Source organism: Geotrypetes seraphini, chromosome 7, assembly GCF_902459505.1.
Source record: "Geotrypetes seraphini chromosome 7, aGeoSer1.1, whole genome shotgun sequence".
Lineage (NCBI taxonomy): Eukaryota > Metazoa > Chordata > Amphibia > Gymnophiona > Dermophiidae > Geotrypetes > Geotrypetes seraphini.
The window spans coordinates 49,113,985-49,133,684 of record NC_047090.1 but is presented as its reverse complement, the minus strand read 5'-3'; the positions used below and the strand labels follow the sequence as shown (position 1 = coordinate 49,133,684).

Here is a 19,700-nt window from a genome sequence, read left to right as displayed (position 1 = left end):
TATAAATAATATGAAAATTGTTTAAATGTTAAAAAAATATCTTAATCCCATAAAAGTATTCAATGTCTTCAATTGGTGAAATATGCATATGAATAAAGTAAAACTCTAAGGTGGTTTTATCACAGAGTTTTACTTTATTCATATGCATATTTCACCAATTGAAATTTTTTTATGGGATGATAATTCATTTTTTAACATTTAAACTATTTTTATAATCTTATGTGAAAGATTCCTGGCCAAGTTTTCCAGGAACCCTGCACATATAAATCACTTTAAAAGGAACCCAATCAGCACACACAAACCACTTTAGAAGGTGCAACAAAATGTTTTATTGAGATATCTACCTGAGCCTATTTCCTCATAGGTTCAGGAAAAGTAAAGATATACTTTTAACTTTTATATCTTATGTCTAGGGCAACAGCTTTAGGCAGTTAGCCATATCATGTTCATTCTAGCAACCTCAGCTTTTGGTCAATTTCCCATTGTCTCAGGTTTAAAGCACCATAAGTCTGGTTCTTACTTCACTTGCTAAATAGTCCAAACAGAAGAACATATAGGAGAAAGAAAACCCTCTTCTCTAGCAATAGTTTCAACTGGCTTCAGCTCAGCTGCCACCAGCCCAAACACAGGACAGTCACCTTTAACCAGTAGGTTCAGTTTACAGAGGTCTTGGATTAGAAGCTCATCTCTCTAGTGTTTTCCTGGATGGGTTCTCAGCTGGCTTTCTCACTCCAGTCCTCCCCAGGGCGTGAATGCAGCCATGGCTAGGGAAAGTTTCTCTCCTTCAGGATCCTCTCACTCTGGGACCTCCCCCCTAATGATTCTCCTCTGTGGCAGATAAACACCTCCTTGCTGAACCCTGCCCTCTGACTCAGCAGGGTTACCTTGTTAAGGTAGCTCAACACTGAGCTCTAAAGCCCAGTGCGGTCTGGGACATGTAGTCGGCTCAGTCTTGGGTTGGCAGCCCCTGCTGTGTGGAGGTGGAATGGTAGCATTAGCGGAAGATAACCCCTTTCTCTTTCACATCTTTATCTATTTTTCTTTCAGATGAACTTCATATAGCATTCCTTTTAACGTTCCTATATTCAGCTCTATGTTTCTTTAGAGCAGGGGTCTCAAAGTCCCTCCTTGAGGGCCGCAGTCCAGTCGGGTTTTCAGGATTTCCCCATTGAATATGCATGAGATCTATGTGCATGCACTGCTTTCAATGCATATTCACTGGGGAAATCCTGAAAACCCGACTGGATTGCGGCCCTCAAGGAGGGACTTTGAGATCCCTACTTTAGAGCCTCATCTTTTGCAATTGTACATCATATCCTACTTCTCCGAGAAGCGCACTGGTTACCCGTCTCACATCGCACCACATACAAAATCCTCTTGCGCATTTTCAAAATAAAACTAATGCGCTCTCCAGCTTTTCTCAATAATCACATTATTCCCTACTCCTCATCTAGGGCACTCAGATCAGCAGACCAAAACTTACTGACCAATCCTCCAATCAATCTTTTCTGCCATAGCTCCTGCACTCTGGAATGTTATGCCATCTCATCTCCATCACAAAAATTCCCTCAATAAATTCAAAACTAAACTCAAAACCTTTCTATTCCAAGACGTATATCCATAGTTAAAAATAAGAAGCTTTTTTTCTCTTTCTTTTAATGGCAGTACATTCCATATAAAGAACCGCTTCTCTGAAGCAACACCCATTCCATGTTCCCATCCCCTCGCACCTCCTTTTATTTTTATTTTTGATGATGTAATTATTAACTTTCCTCTCCCCCCTATTCCTCTTGTATACAGTCATGTCATTGTCTTAGGGCCTGTTTTACAAAGCCGCGCTAGCAGCTGCAGCGCGGTAATGGTCCCGAAGCCCATAGAGATTTAAAGGGCTTCGGGGCTGTTGCCGCACGGCTTTGTAAAACAGGCCCTTAGTCTTTTTATCGTACAATTTTTATTTTGACCCATTATTCATTTATTTTTATACTTTTCGCATTGTAAACTGTTCAAATACTCATAGATGATCGGTATATTAAACTATAAAGAAACTTGGAAATTTTTCTCTTTTCTGCCAGTTAAGACTTTTAGATACCATGCTTACTACACCCATCGCAAGCGATCCTTATATAATCGTTTTCTATATATGGCTGTAGTATTTCCATGTGTCTCTGATTTTATGAAACATTATTTTGGATATAGCATAACTCTTCTCTGACGCATTTGGATTTTATGGAATTCTTTTTCAGCGTTTGTCTTATAGTCAATGTTACAAGGCTGCCATCTGTTGGTTATGTTTTGAATTACATTACTTTTAAATTAGATTTTCGTTCTCTGGCCTATTCTGATTAAATTAGTTTTAAATATTTCAATTTGATCTCTCAAATTTTTTTTTATTTCAAAATTTGAAATCTCATTAGTTCTTTTGTACTCGTTTTTATATGTGATTGCAGAATGTATTCTGTATATGTTCAATATTTCAATTCTCAATTCATGTGTATATGTCTAATATCATATTGCTGATTTATTTATTGGTTTAGTAAGTCTTGATTTTTTTTTCTCTTGCAAGTTTTAACATTGACATTGATTTGTCCACTGCTTTATTGTTGATTATTTCTTTAGACATTAACTATGTCACTGAGGCAGGCCTTTGTGCCAAAATACGGACCATGTCGGCAGTGGCGTACCTAGCATATGTGACACCCAGGGCCCATCATTTTTTGACCCCCCCCCCTTCATATGTATGAAAAACATGTTCTCTAGTAACAATCCACACACCGCTCAGCAAGAGTGTACCTAGGAAAAGGCAGCATCTTACATACTGCAGTGAGCAGTAGAACATCCCACAAGGATCCATCTTATTGCCATTACTGTTCAATATTTTCTTATCTCCCTTACTAACATTATGCCAATCTATAGGCTTTACTACTTTTAGTTATGCTGACGACATACAAATTATTCATCCTATAGATCCTGAAAACAAAGAAGAAATACAACAAATTAATTCAAAACTAGAAAAAATCCAACAATGGCTTACAACACACATATTAGCCCTTAATGTGCAAAAAACCAAGGCTATATTGTTCACTTGGAAACAAGGAATCAATCTGCATGCTCCTTTTACTCTTAACAATATGTCTATTGAGATTGTATCATCTTTAAAAACACTTGGTATCACTATCGACAATAACCTCTCCTACCATGATCATCTAAATAATACTATTAAATCATGCTTTTATAGACTCCGTCTAATCCGATCAATCTCAAAATTTTTAGAACCAAAATCGCTAAATATCCTACTTCATTCTTTGGTTATCTCTAAACTTGATTATTGTAATTCTCTACTGTTAAATATTACACTAAAAGAAAAGAAACGTTTACAAATTATACAAAACACTGCCGTTAAACTTATTTATAAAGGAAAAAAATACGATCATGTTACTCCCTTTTTGATCAAATCACACTGGCTCCCCATTAATCATCGGATTACTTATAAAATCCTATTATTAACATTTAAAACTCGCGACACTAATGAACCCCAATTTATAAATAAATTACTTATTCCATACAATACCTCACGCTCATTACGCTCAAATAACCATAAACTTTTAACTATTCCCTCTTTAAAAATGATTGGTACCCGTCATCAGGATATGTTCTCAGTATCAGCGCCTCAACTTTGGAATTCTTTACCTTTACATTTAAGAGAAATAAATAACTTAAACGATTTCAAAAAGAACTTAAAATGCTTTTTATTCAAGGATGCTTTTAACGTTTAGCCTTAAAATTAATTACCCGTCATCAGGATATGTTCTCAGTATCAGCGCCTCAACTTTGGAATTCTTTACCTTTACATTTAAGAGAAATAAATAACTTAAACGATTTCAAAAAGAACTTAAAATGCTTTTTATTCAAGGATGCTTTTAACGTTTAGCCTTAAAATTAATTACGAGCTACTCTTACATGTAAATATTTTTTACATCATTTATAAACTTTTAGCTTATTATATAATAGTTAAGAAAAATTTTTCAATTTAACTTTTATTTTATAACTTTGTAATATTTCATGTTATTTCATATTTTTTTATATCCTTTTTATTTTATTTTATTTTATTTTTTTAATATTTTATTACTTAATGTATAAATTGTTAACTTTTATAATATTTCATGTTATTTACTATTTTAGTAAATTTTAGTATAAATTGTTAATTTTATAATATTTAATGTTACTTACTACTTTAGTATCATGTTTATTCATACACTGTACTTCGCTTAGATATAATTTTAATTAAGCGATTAATCAAATATAAATAAAACTTGAAACTTGAACATTAATACACCCATGGTAAAGCTAAACAAACCAAACTAGTATAGATTGATCCTGCACAGTCAATGCTAACAGAGAACCATGTCTTATGTACACACCAAACACAGAAAACACCTTTGTCCAGTATGGAATATGTAATCACAAACTAACCCCCCAATGAGAGTTGAAGTTGTTACCTCTGAGGCCGGCACTAAAAACCACACCACAGTTTTATAAATGGGGTGTAAAATAGAAATATGTAAACAAAAGTTAAATTGAACCACCCAGAAGCTGGACTCTGCATACAATGTAACACACCGAAACAGTGATGCATGTCCCCTAATATAAAGATAGCAGATGTAAATTTGAAAAAAACAGAGAAATTGAAATTAACAAATAAACCCTCTCTTTTATGAAACTGCGTTGGAGTTTTTTATTGCAGGCCATGGCGGTAAAAGCTCCAATGCTCATATGAATTCTATGAGTATTGGAGATTTTAGTGCCACAGTCGACGATAAAAAAACCCTAACGTGGCTTCGTAAACTCCCTTTTATGAAGCTGAGTTAGACTTTTTTATCACCAGCCATCACTGCTGCTGCACATTCTTACCTGCTGCTTATTCTTTTAGGAGTTTTCCTCTTCAGTTGGTATTCTGTAGGCCCTGTTTGTGGGAGTCCTAAAATATATTAATATGAGAGAGGCTCAATATGCCAGTTTGCCTAGGGCCTATCAAAGAGTTATTCCAGTATAATAGGTGAGACATTCTAAACAAGTGGATGGGATGGGAGAGATGGGGATTACGGTGAATCTCCATGCAAATCATTTGCATGCAAAATTTTTAGTGCATAAGTCTTTTAGTGCATAAGTCTTTTAGAATTGACCAAAAATCGGATCAGAGCAGACCCACACAGTCTTACCAATCCTGTTTAGTGCATTTAGCCTTGTGACCTGTTTGTGGATCTGTGCTACAGCCTGCCTTAGCTCTTACAGTAGCTGGATCAGAGAATCACTGCTTCATTCTGGGAATGCCTCTGCAATGTTGTTCATTGGGCTGCCAGTCAGACTCTATGCCTGATTGCACCTCTATGGACCGACAGATGCACACTGGGACAAGCAGAGATGAGAAGATGCAGCTGGCACCCTATGAGACACCGCCGAGCCTCCTGAGGGCACCTAACAGCCTGTGCTCAACCCCTGCTTAACAGTAGATAAGTCAACTTCAGGGCCGACCCTGAACTCCAAAGAAAACTGAGCAGGCTGGCTAACAGGTACCCACTGGGATTGGCCTGTCAGCTACAGACATAAGTCTGAGTGTTCTCAATGCAGACAAAGCTGAAGAAATGCTCCAAGCACAAAATTCCCTGCAAAAAGGACTAAAAACACTGAATAAAATAATAAAATGTGGAGAGCAGAATGAACACATTCCTGCAAGCACACTTGCAAAAGGAAAAAACTAGATGGAGCTAAGGAGCTTAGTGAAGTACAGAAGAGGTACAGAGAAAATTCTGAACTGGATTTGCAGATGGCATGTGTCCATGGGGACACTACCCCCTTGTTTGGAATGTCTCACTTATCTTTCCAGTGTAAGTACATAATCTCTTTATCCTGCCATGCATGCCGATTGTTCAAAAAATTTTCAGCAACCAAGACAAATTCAGTCTCTGACCATCCTTTAAATGTGGAATAATAACCACCTGTTTCAAACTTACCAGATTGTTAGCTTAGCAGGGTTTAAAAAAGGTTTACATAATTTCCTAAAACAAAAGTCCATAAGTCATTATTGAGATGGCTTGGGGAAACCATTTCCTATTCCTAGGATAAGCAGCATAAAATGTGTTTTACTCCTTAGGATCTTACCAGGTACTTGTGACCTGGATTGACCACTGTTGGAAAAAAAAAGATACTGGGCTTGATGGACCTTCGATCTATCCCAGTATGGCAATTCCAGTATGGCAATTCTTATGTTCTTATGTAACCCCAAAGAAAAGGTACAGACAGAACAAGGAGTGTTTCCACCTCTATAAAATGTAAAGCTCAGTGGGGACCAGGATCTGATATACTTCCCTTACCTGTTAATCCTCTCAATAACTCAATAATAACTCTGATACAGTCAGAACATCTCTCAATTAAATACATTAGGATGAGCACCAACTAACTGCAACTGACACATTAAGGAAAAGGTTTATTTCATGCACATAATTTACACAATGTTAAGATACATGGCCAAAATTATTCAGTGGGTGGCTCCAAGTTTTCAGCCCAAATAATTTATGCATTCAGTTCTGAGTAGAGAATGACACGGGGAAAAAATCTGTCCCCGTCACCCGCCCCGTCCCCGGCCCACCATCCTCTGCACCGCCCCATCACCGCCATTCCATTCACCGCCCCGTCACCGTCACTGCCATCCCTTTCACCGCCCCATCACCGCCACTGCCATCCCATTCACCGCCCCGTCACCGTCCCCGCAGCATCCATATAAGCCTTAGTACTCTAATATTTAGCGTATTCCATTCTTATAAATCAAAGTTCCTGCTGCTGAACTAGAGAAAGAGATGTTCAGCTGGCAGGGCTTTGTTTATAAATTTTTATTAACACAACTAATATACCACCATAATGTTTCCGACAGAGGACAAGTATGCAATAAATGCATTTTGCTGTTTCAATGCCAGTGCTCAGCAGAACAACAGACAGCAATATGGACATTCACCTTATGTAGTACTTTTTTAATATATAAAAATAGGCAAAATTAGTTGCTGTTTTATCATTATATTTTCTTGCCATTATAGTATTCTTCATTGATCATTTTTCTTTTTAAATTCAAAACAAATTCAACCTATCTTGTGTCCCAGCATGAATTCATGTTTCACTCAATTGGCTGTTTCAAGGGAATTAACCCTCCAACTTCCATTTGCAAAAATACCCAATGTTGTTCCTTCCATGAGCAATATTTAAATTATGAGGAACAACATTAGGTATTTTTGCTGAACTGTGTGACACCATTTGGGCTGAACATGAAGATTGAAAATGCCTGGTTAGCCCTGGACAGATGATTTGAACAGCCAGGAGCCTGTCCTGGCCATTTAAATCATTTTGAATATCTAGTCCAATGATAACAGAATTAGGGTGATTATAGAAACATAGAACTTTGTTGATCACTAAAAACAGTGGAGACTAAGGGTCTATCAAGCTCAGCATCCTGTCTTTGACACTGGCCAGTCTTGGTCTTTGGAACTGCCCATTGTGTCAGAAGCAATAGGGATTAAGTGACTTGCCCAGGGTCACAAGGAGTATAGTGTAGCTCTAACCACTGGATTTAGAAGTTGGCTTCTTTTGGGATCTTTAACTCATCATCGCTAGGACTCGAATCTGAGTCCGTGGCACCTAACATAGAATGGAATTAGTATGGCAAAGTAATGAAGAATGGTCCAGCAGCCCCCACCCTCCCTCCACCTCACCTTATATTCGTTCCGAGTTTGCCGGCTTCCTTTTTCCCTAGCCGCACGCGTTCAAAAAGCCGTGCATTTAGCCAGCTCCCTCCCTCCACCTCACCTTAAATTTCGAGTTTTCCGGCTTCCTTTTTTCCGAGCCGCACATGTTCAAAAATCCGTGCACGCGCGGCTGCGCGAGTCAATCAAACTTCTCCTCTCCTGCAACTTCCTGTTTCCGGTTGCGTCAGAGGAGAAGATTGATTGACTCGCGCAGCCGCGCGTGCACGGATTTTTGAACACGTGCGGCTCGGAAAAAAGGAAGCCGGAAAACTTGAAATTTAAGGTGAGGTGGAGGGAGGGAGCTGGCTAAATGCTACGGGCGGGCGGGCGGTGGCTGCGGGGACCGCGCGATCCTTGATACCTCACTGCGGAGACAAGACCATTCACCGCCCCGCGGGCGGTGAATGGCCTTGTCCCCGTCGCCGCAGCGACTGCTAGTTTTCTTCCCCGTTTTCGGCGGGTGACCCGCGGCTAAAATGCGGTGGCCGCGGGTAAACCGCCACCGTGTCATTCTCTAGTTCTGAGGTAAAACTAGCATATACTGTTTTTGAATATCAACCTCAAATTTTATAGGAAGTATTTGTGCATAAAGCTACTGGAAGCTACTTCTGCTTAAAGTCTTTTGAGCTTCCTTGGAATATTTTGTTGACATTCCACTGAGCGTAAATATAGCATAGATAAATTCATGCAAGAAGATGTAGTACCAGCAAAGCATGCCTTTTTTTCTAAAACCAATTATGAAAATTAATATGATTGCTTTGTTAGTAAACTAGAATATATAAAAATAAAGGTAAATCATTTCAATAAAATATATAAGGTGATATTTTTTTACTGGACAATCACTTTATTTTTATTAGCTTTACTGAGGTCAGGGCAGAATCAATAAAAGATAGCAATGCGAGAATTTATAAGCAAATCATGAAAGCATTTCAGTGATATTCTGAAGTAAAAAAGACAGCAGGAATGGGTAGGGGAAGAGATAAGTGAGTGAATAGAAGCCGTGGAATTTTATAGATCTGGGTTTTGCAACACATTATTTTGTTAAGCCGTTGCTTATTCTGATCATTTAACTTCTAAAACCTTGTTTCTGGATTGTGAAGTATTCTGGTCCTGAAAAGTGCTGCCCCACAAGACCCCCCTCTTCTACAAAGCCGTGCGGTAACGGCCCCGAAGCCCATAGAGATTTAAAGGGTCTCTAGACTGTTGCCGCATGGCATCCGCTAGCGCACCTTTGTAGAAGAGGGGGTGAGTGTCACTTTGGTCTGCTTTTTGGCATCTGATCTTATGTCTGAATGAATTGAATTTCATTTTTTATATATGAACTGTTTCCTCAGCTAAGAAATTAAGTATTAAGAAAATTTGAAATTTTAGAATGGAATCAAAAGAAAATGTAATTAAGAATAGAAACAGACAAGTCAGTATATTCAAGAATTAAAATTGGCACTTAAAATATGAAGAATTGATCATATTGTTTAAATTTAAAAAAAAACACATTATAATTTTTTTATTTTCTTGGAGCCTTGATGTACCTCTTTGTTAAACCATTGTAGTAGGAAATTTAGAAAACTGTTAAAATATTAATGGAGACTTATACATCTTTGTAACTCTTTCTGAGAGTAAGAATAACTTCTATCTTTGGTTTCTGCTTCTTTCTTCCTTGGTTTGTTGTTTTTTTTTCTCTGCATTGTGTGCATATTTGGGTATGTGGCTCTCTCTGCTGTAGAGGGAGAGTATTGTCCCTGGGAGAGAGAGCTCCAACAAGGCCTCTGGCTTCAGCGTCTCTCTAATGAAGAAGATACTGGTACATTTAAAGGTATCCCGGATTTCACCCTTGCTCTTATGTCTCTCCCCTCCCCCCCTAGCAGGTCCTGCATAAAGACATACGTGCACATGCATGTATGTATAACGTTTTATATATTAATACCACTTGTTTGACCACTGTAACCATTCTAGAAATTGGTATTGTTATCAAAGCATAATAAGGGCTTGATATAAATATAAACTGATTTTGGGCCCTATTTATGAAATTGAATTGAAATTACAGCTGAGTGAAGTGACCCTCATTGTTCCCCTCAGAGTACAGCTGTTCTCCCTGGAGAGCTCCTTCTCCCGCCTGAATATGAAAAAGGGGAGTCTTGAGTTATCCATTTCCAGTTTAAATTTCATGTCAAGTGAAGAAAAAGTGGCTAAGTCTTGCACTTGCCCTTGGGAGACCTTAAAGATTCAGTAGGGTAAAGGGGGCGGGGGGAGAGGAACTACAGAAGGTCCTGTGGAGGGAGGAAATTTTTGGTACCCAGGTGGAGAGCATGGTCTTCTTTCAGAGATAGCTGCCCACTCCCCTTAGATCACTGATGTGCTGGTAATGAAAGGAATCCAAGAGTATTGACAGATACATTACCGGTAGTCTAGGAAAAATGGAAGAAATATATCAATATATAAATTTCAATGAATAACCACTTTGGGGGGAAAAGAAAGGACCTCATTATGCATCCATGGCATACATGCTTAACAGGTAAAAAACATGATCATTGGTACTTAACAAAAAAAATCCTCACAACATCTCTATTTTCAGATGTCAGTGTACAGAAAAATTACTCATAAAATCATGTCTTAGTGAATATAACGTATCCTTTAAGTGCAGCACAACAAAGAAAAATGGGGAGACCCAATAATCCACAGTGAAAACAATCCACCGATGAAAACAAAAACGAAAAATTTTGGATACAGATGTTGAGATAATTTATTATACACTGACATATAAAAACATGAAAATGCAATTTAAAAAGTACAATGATAAAAAATACAGTGATAAAAATCCAACTGGACCCTACATGGTCCGTGTTTTGGCGAACACGCCTTCCTTAGGGATCCTAAAAGGAAGAGGTAATGATGAATAATGATAATGAAAAAGATAGAAAGATAAGAAGTGACTGTGATGCCAATCTGGAGCATGCATATTAGTGTCAAAACAAAAAAAAATCCTCACAACATCTCTATTTTCAGATGTCAGTGTACAGAAAAATTACTCATAAAATCATGTCTTAGTGAATATAACGTGTCCTTTGGGAGAAGGACATGTTAATATTCACTAAGAAAAAGTAAGAATGTTTGTGACCCTGATTTTATGAATAATTTTTTTGCACAATGATATATGAATATAAAGTAGTGCTGTTGGAAGTTCTAAGGATCATCGATTGAGTTTTTGGCCTCTTTTCTCTCAAAATGTTGTCCGTTCATTCACGTTTGAGTACTTCTTCCATTTTTCCTGGTGTTTGTGTTATATGGTAGCATTTGACTTATTTACTAGCCTCTGGTTTTTGAGGTGCATTAGTCTGCCAGTACCCTTGAGGAAACAGGGCTATAGTTTGAGGTACAGTTTAGTTTCCCTTTCCAAAAGCTAACAAGAGAATCACAAGGTTTATCACAATCTGCATGAAGACATTTTAATATTAATGAGCCACTCTACATGCAAAGCAGTTTAATATCTTATACATGGTGTCTCAAAAATGTCCACTTACCAGTAATGCATATTAATATGATATTGACATAATGCTTGTTAGCATTCTTTAGCAAAAGAGACCCTTATATTTTATAGGTTTCTTATCTTGCAACACATTTGAAATGTTAGTGTTGTAGGTAAGTTACCATAAGCATAATATTGCTTGTAAGTGTAATCATGTCTAGCTCATAAAAATAAAATTACTTCTATCATAGTCAGACTAATGGTTTCAGTGATCTAAGTGCTATGAATATAAAACACTATTGGGTCAATATTCAGCTTCTACCGTCAGTATTTTATTTTAAATGCTGGCTGTGGCAATCAAAATATTGTATAGTTGTATATTCAGCACCACTGTCTGGATAGTGGCCCGATCCAAATATCCAGATAACATGGACCACATTGGAACTTTTCTGGATAGTGGCTATATTCAATCTACTATTCTTATAGTAACTTAGGATAGATAGACGACTGCCTAAATTATTTAGATAGTAGACTGGATATTGCCACTATCAGGATAAGTTTTGGACCAGACCTGGCTCTTCTCAACACTTCACCAAAGCATTGACAGCTTAATACCAAAGCAGTCTGTAAGGATATTCTGAGGCACTCTCCTGGTTGCCAGCGCTTATCCAGATAAGTACTTTTGAATATTGACCCATATATTAATGCTTCTTTCTCCTGCCCATGCTTTTGCTAATTTTGTTTAATATTAATTTTGAAGTTTTGGGAAAATTGCCTAACATATTTGCCTTTTAACATCTGAGATTGTGGTTCAAGTATTGCTTGGGTAATGTGTGACATAGGTAACATTATCTAGATATAATTCCTAACATGCATTTGCCTATATCATTAAACTACTCCAGGCAATGGACTAAGGGCTCCTTTTACTAAAGTGCGCTAGCATTTTTAGCGTGCGCATAAGATTAGCACACGCTAGCTGAAAAATTACCACCTGCTTAAAAGGAGGCGGTAGCGGCTAGCACGCGCGGCATTTTAGCGTGCACTATTCCACGCGTTAAGGCCCTAATGCACCTTTATAAAAGGAGCCCTAAATGCACTAGTAGATCTTTGCAAGGTGAGGTTTGCACAGTGCATGCTCTCTTTATGCTTAGATTGAACCTATCCTTTTTTTTAAAAAAAATATAATGCTTGCTCTGCTGTGCTGCATCTGGAGGCTGTTAATGCAAAGGTCAAATAAATAAGTATTCAACTTCATGCAGAAGTAAAATTAATTTTTAAAAAACACAAAAAAATTCATTGCACTATTCCATTCCTGGCAAGGTGCCACCTTGGTTCATTCTAGTAGTTTCATTTATTTGTAAAGGCACCCCAAGAAGATGTCGATAATTATTGCAACTTTTAGAATTTGTTTTCTGAGTACATTTCATGTTTGTCCTACTTGTACCTCTCTCTCCTTCACTTGCAACGAAAGAAATGAATAAAGAACATCAAGTGTTTAGCTGAAGAAGCTGCTGATCTTTGGGGACAAGCCATGGTTTTGATCAATAACCTAACCACATCCAGTTGACTATATTCAGGTTCCTTACATTAGAGTGAGTGAATGATAGGAATATGATCCAGTTTGCAATAGTAACTTTTCTGCTCCCCATGTTATTTGAGAGAGAAAATCTTTATTTGCTGCTGCTTTATATCTGGCAGATGCAAACTAATTAATTGTAGATAACCAAGATGAGGATATCTTATGATTTATTTTGAAGTTGTTCTACCCTTTTACTATACCTAGATTAGAAGATAGTCTCACATAGTACTTCTGTTACAACCCTTCCAAATTCCATATGCTAGGTGTTCTGTTCCAACCCGCAATCTGGAAGTTGCAGAAATCCACAACTTTTCTGAGCACATGCACCACCCCCTTAGCCTGAGAGTTACTAAACATATCCAGTTACAATTTCTGCAAGCAATCCATGCAGAAGTCTGCTTCTTATTTTTTTTTGCTTAAAGTTCATTACCTCAGTGGCTTCAGTGTCTGGAGACCCCTTCCCAGTGGTCCCCTGTCAGGAAAGGATGCAGTCCTGGACTGCTGCTTCTCAGAGAAGCTGTGGTGGATCTGTGAAACCAGCCTATTGGGTGCCACCATTTCTAGACTCGGGGCCCCTTCCCCTGGGAGTCTGCTTACCGGTGACCTAGTCACAGGTTTCAAGCGTAGGCTGTATGCATCTGAAGTGAAACCCACCTGGGTTTCAAGGTGCAGGCTGCCTTTCCGCCCCTCCCCCCAACCATGTGAACGAGGATCTGTGGGGGATGGAAGTCATAGTTGGTGTCTGGCCAGCTGGCAGTCCGAAGATTTCAAGTCTGGAACCATTCGGAGCTGTTCCTGAGGCAGAAAATCCTTTTCCTGCACTCTAATGCTGTGTAAAGCTACTGACAGTCTGGCATTATCACCTATGAGAACTTCGGGGGGGGGGGGGGGGGGGTGGCTTGTAAAACAATTTTAAAGTCGTTTTTTACAGTTTCTGAGGATAGGGTTCAGGTTAGAGAGCTGCACGGGAATGGGGACGATGGGAATCCCGCGGGACCCGTGGGCATCCCGCGGGTTCCCCCTTCGGGTCACGGGGATCCCGTGGGGACGCCCCCTAGGGTCGTGGGGATCCCGTGGGGACACCCCCTAGGGTTGCGGGGTTCCTGCGGGGCTGGATGTACTAAGTCAAGCGGCTTTTCTCCCTACCTGCTCTGCTTGCAGCACAGAGCCGAACGGAAGTCTTCCCGACATCAGCGCTGACGTCGGAGGGGAGGGAGGACTTAAACAAAGCCCTCCCTCCCTCCAATGTCAGCGCTGACGTCGGGAAGACTTCCGTTCGGCTCTGTGCTGCAGGCAGGGTAGGTAAGGAGGAGTAGCCTCGCGGCTTGAGTGGCTACCAAGGGAGGGGGCGGTCCGCCCCGCCCCAGGTGCAGCACAGCCGGCCAGGTCCCCTTACTTTTGTGGCACTTCCCCGACCGACCGACAACAGCCCTGGTCCGACAAACCTCCCTGCCTTTAACCGCGAATCTAAATTACCTTCTTACAGCAGCTGTAAGAAGGAAATTTAGATTCGCGGTTAAGGGCAGGGAGGTTTGTCAGACCGGGGCTGTTGTCGGTCGGTCGGTCGGGGAAGCGCCACAAAAGTAAGGGGACCTGGCCGGCTGTGCTGCACCCGGGGCGGGAGAGAAGGAGGGGGGGAGAAGGACGCTGAAAGCACTGGGGAAGACAAAGGGGTGGAGAACGACGCTGAAAGGCCATGGGGAAGACGGGGGGGGAAGGACACTGAAAGCATTTGTGGAAGATAGAAGGGGGAGAAGGACGCTGACAGGACATGGGGAAGACGGTGGGAGAAGGACACTGAAAGCACATGGGGAAGACAAAGGGGTGGAGAAGGACGCTGAAAGGACATGGGGAAGACGGGGGGGGGGGGGTGGAGAAGGACGCTGAAAGGCCATGGGGAAGACAGAGAGGGAGAAGGACGCTGAAAGGACATGGGGAAGATAGAGGGGGGAGAAGGACGCTGAAAGGACATGGGGAAGACAGAGGGGGGAGAAGGACATGGGGAAGACAGAGGGGGGAGAAGGACACTGAAAGGACATGGGGAAGACAGAGGGGGGAGAAGGACGCTAACAGGACATGGGGAAGATGGGGGGGAGAAGGACGCTGAAAGGAAATGGGGAAGAGAGAGTGGGGAGAAGACGCTGGCAGGGAAGAAGACAGAGATGCCAGACTATTGGGGGAACGGAGGGAAGAAGATGGGTGCCAGACCAATTTGGAAGGGGGGAGAAAGGGAGAGGCACAGTAACAGAGCAAATGGAAGACGCAGAAGGAAGAGAGACAGCGGATGGAAGGAACTGAATGAGAATATGAGGAAAGCAGAAACCAGGCAACAAAGGTAGGAAAAGAATTCTATTTCTTTTTTTTTTTTTTGCTTCAGGATAAAGTAGTATATTAGTTGTGTTGATAAAAATTTATAAACAAAAGAGGCTCTGGTAGAAACCCGTTTACAAAGTATGTATTCTTCCCAATTAATATTTCCAAATTAATAAAGTCTTTTTGCTTATTTGTAAATGGGTTTCTACCAGAGCCTTTAATTCAGTAGCATAATTAAATGAAATAACTATTTCTGAAGTTTATAGGGACGGAGGGGATTCCTCACGGGGACGGAGGGGATTCCTCGCGGGGACGGGTGGGGACGGATGGGATTCCTCACGGGGATGGGTGGGGACAGGTGGGATTTCTGTCCCCGCGCAACTCACTAGTTCAGGTCCCCTACCTCTCCAGACCCCAAATTGTTATTTTTTTATTTTTGTTTTTTGTTTATTTTTGCTGTTTTTGGCACAAATTCATGACAGCGGCGTTCCTGGATTTTAAAATCAATCTTTTTTTTCTAATTTTTATTTCTGCCTCCCCAGCCCCTAATCTGTTGAATGTAGACATTGATTGCACTGGATTGGCGCTGGATCAGTGATTGTGTATTGTAGCACGCTGGGAGGGGGCAAGAGCTTCGGTCTTCACCTTCTCTGAATAATCTTGGGCTGGGAAGCTGGCCTGGGTCCGTGCCTTCTGAAGAAAATGTCACCCAGAGGCCGCCCTGAAATCTGATACAAAACGCCTGTGTTCCAAGTCTAGGGACTCTTTTGGCGCTGAGCATGTACCACAACAGAACCCTACCATGGTTGCAGAATGGACCTTGTCACTGGATTTTATTTGGTTCCTCTAAAAGGCGTATTCCTCAGACGCTGCTTGTTTGACGCAGCCGACAGGCATGTTGGGGCTTTTTTGGTCTGTTGCTCTTGTGGTGAAGCTTCCTGTTCAGGAGCCCTCTCATCTGGCTGTGCCAGACCTCGATTGCAGTAGTTGCCATGCAGGTATTATGATTTTTCTGTCTCCTGCCACTGTTTTTATTTTGGATCCGGCTGATGCCTTTGCTGAGACTGTCTCCTTGGCCGCCCTCAGCATCCAGATTTGGGTGCTGACCCTTCTTCGCAGATTTTTAAACAGGCTTCTGTCTACCTTTTTACAGATGATGTTCTGAAAGAGCTCCATGTGGCTTCTCCACCTTTCATTTCTCAGGCTTCGGTCCTGGATTGTTCTCTTGTACTTTTTTTTTTTTTTTTGTCCATTCAGTCCACAGCTCCTTGGTCTGGTTTCAGAACAATGTGATAGCCCAGAAAGCTGTTTCCGACCTTTTAAAGCTATATTTACGCTTTATCACGTAGATCCTGATTTTCAACAAAATGCAGTAGATCAATCCAAAACTTCAGTACTTTCTTCAAATGTCTGTTGTGCATTGGATATGGATCAAAACCAGGGTGAATGCAAGCATTGTGCTTGTATGTCTTCTAGATCAGTGGTCCCCAACTCTGTCCTGAAGGACCACTAGCCAGTCAGGTTTTCATTGAGTTCCTGTGAGTGTCGGGAGCAGCTCAGGCCATTCAGCATGGCTCCCCACGCTAGAAACTGCTATCGCAGTTTTATAAAAGAGGGAGTTATTATTTAGTAGGTGATTAATCAAATTGTTAATAAACTTAGAAACTTGGAATCAAAAGAAACTGCAAATAAATGACCCTGCAGAAAAGATGAAAAATGTATAATGAAATGTTAGTGATTGACCAAATCAAATGCTATGGATAAGTCCATAGAAATTAATATTGCTATCTGACAAAAGTTAAGATTTCCATGAATTTCACTGAGTAAAGAGACTAACGCTGTTTCAGTATTATAATCCATTCTGTTGCTGTGGATGAAGGATAGATGTGAATTCAACATAGGCAAGCAAATGTGAAAATACATTCTCAGCAAGTTTAGAAAGGACCAAAGGAAGGTAGCTATGAAAGCTATACTGTTTGAATGGGATCTAATGATCAAACTGTCAGATTCACAGTGGCCAAAGTTTTTGAAAAAGTAACTAATGATGGCAGTGTGAACAAATTCCAAGTAGAGGATAAAATAGATAAAATCTAGAAAGAGTCAACCAGAGTGGACAGCAGAAGGGACTGTTGTAGAGTCATCAATAATAATAAAACCCTTAGTCGCGCATGCGCATTGAAACTCCGTGCCTCCGCATGTGCAGTCAGCAGAAAACAGAAGAGAAGCAAGACAGAAAGGGAGAACATGAGTGCAGCTGCCTGGAACCGTACGCGTCAGCAGCAGAGAGGGGTCCCGGGAGGCGTGGTTAGAGGAAGAGTAATCCCGAAGCCTGACAGAGATGGGCGAGGGGTGTGACTAAAAGGGGCGTAGTTCCTGTATGAGTCTTAAGGAGGAGGAGCCCAGGAGGTGTAAATTATAGGAGTCCCAGAAGTAACTCAGAGGGGAGGAATCCCGGGTGATGTTTTAGGGTAGGGAAGGCTGGGATGCTGATTTACAGTAGGAGTAGGAGTTCCTGGCGAGGTTTAGAGCTGTAGGGGGGGGAGGTGTGGTATAATGTGAGCTCAGATTCAAGATTCCTTTAATAGCATAGCATGACAATTTTGCATATGATACCAAGGTAATACACTGTTGAGGGTCATATATTCAAAAAGAATTATAACGTCTGCACTGACCTTTAAAAAAAAAAAAATTCGCTCACTCTGATTCTTACGAATGATTTTAATGCATGCAGTATTGAGAGGAAATAAGCCGCATGCGAAAAAGTGACTTCATGCAAAGTTCGTGAGACAACACCCTTTGAAAAAGTTGAATTTGAATATCGGTTCCCTGAAGCAGTAATCGAAACGTGGCATGTCGGAACCAGAGATACTTATAAACTAAGTCTCTCAAATTTGAAATATATTCTTAAGCTTTCAAAATATAAGCATAAGTTTAAGCAATAAATATTAGCAACAGTTCTGACCCATTTTGAACACTGCAATGATTGAGTGGTGAGGCGGTGGTAACTGCCTTCATGTCTCTGAGCAGAGTTCGATTAGGAGTGGATAAGAATTACATACAGGTCATTTTCATAAGACTTTATAGAGTGACTTCTTTCAAACACTGTATCAACTATTTGTAGTCACTCAACATATGAGAATTGTTGAGTTTATTGGCCCTTGACTATTTTTTGACTTAGTCAACACAAAAAGAGCTAGCATACCCTCTATCTGCTCATGACTGAGATGGCTATTGCTTGTTGTTCCCTCCCCCTCTAACACCTATATGATTGCAAGTTGGTCAGTGCTAAAAGGAAACCAAAATGGTGAACTGTCTTGCTTTTCCTCTGAGCATATTCATTGCTGCTTTATTTTCCCATTTCCATTGATTTTGACTCATACAGATTAGGGTTATAGCCTTCCTCAGAGACCATTAATTCAGAGGCAGCCCCCTTCATGCTCATCTAATGTCTCAACTACCAGAGGTTTCCACCCCTTCCAGGAAGAATCCATCACACATTGATTGGCAAACCATAGGTTCCAACTCCTCTTATCTCTTTCTCACTCTATCCATCATGATGTAATCCTCTGCTTGTTGGCTGAAGTGAATTCTCCTGACCTGCCCCTCACCTAGCTTTATAGAAAACAGTTTCTAAAGGAAAATTTATCCTAAGGGCAGGGGGAATTAAACGATAATATCTGGTTTATAGTGGACTTCAGCTTCCTCTGTGCTGGATGGTGAAAAAGAGAGAGGCAGGGGCAACACTGGATGCCAAGGGGGAAGAGAGGCATACAGATAAATTAATGCTGGGTTGAGGATGGGGGAGGGTAATACTTATGTACAATGAGAGATTAAAGAAACTGGGCCTCTTCTCCCTTGAAAAGAGGAGACTGAGAGGGGACATGATCGAAACATTCAAGATAATGAAGGGAATAGACTTAGTAGATAAAGACAGGTTGTTCACCCTCTCCAAGGTAGAGAGAACAAGAGGGCACTCTCTAAAGTTAAAAGGGGATAGATTCCGTACAAATGTAAGGAAGTTCTTTACCCAGAGAGTGGTGGAAAACTGGAACGCTCTTCCGGAGGCTGTTATAGAGAAAAACACCCTCCAGGGATTCAAGACAAAGTTAGACAAGTTCCTGCTAAACTGGAATGTACGCAGGTAAGGTTAGTTTCTGTTAGGGCACTGGTCTTTGACCTAAAGGCCGCCGTATGAGCGGACTGCTGGACATGATGGTCTGACCCAGCAGTGGCAATTCTTATGTTCTTATGTACATGGGGGAGCAAGGGAGAAAGAAAGGGGCAATGGTGAAGGGGAAAGTAAACAAGCAAAGCTGTAGAGAAACAGTGGACCAAATGTAAATAATAAAAAATGTACCTGGAATCGATAAAGGAAAAAAAAACAACAAATAGTAAAAACTGGCATTTGAACCAACAATAATCTATATCATATGAACAATGGTTGTAATAATGGTTAAAGGGGGAGGGGGTGAGGCATGCCATGGGCGGAGGGAGAGACAGAAGGTCAGATGTAATGGTGGGGGGTGAGAGAGGAGATACTGGATGGCAGGGTGGGGAA

At 40.6% G+C, this 19,700-nt stretch overlaps 1 protein-coding gene across 17 annotated transcripts in view; it reads left to right on the top strand.

Annotated features, from left to right (window-relative positions):
- MICAL3 (microtubule associated monooxygenase, calponin and LIM domain containing 3) overlaps positions 1-19,700 on the top strand; it is a 711,269-nt gene that overhangs the window by 517,066 nt on the left and 174,503 nt on the right. For 13 of the 17 annotated variants that reach the window (XM_033950898.1, XM_033950894.1, XM_033950891.1 and 10 more), the window contains one exon: positions 9,511-9,600. The exons of 3 other annotated variants lie outside the window; for them this stretch is intronic. In XM_033950898.1, coding sequence (XP_033806789.1) covers positions 9,511-9,600 — 90 coding nt within the window. Of the gene's footprint in view, positions 1-9,510; positions 9,601-12,721; positions 12,769-19,700 lie in introns of those variants that run through there. One more of the 17 variants, XM_033950905.1, reaches the window with a different exon arrangement.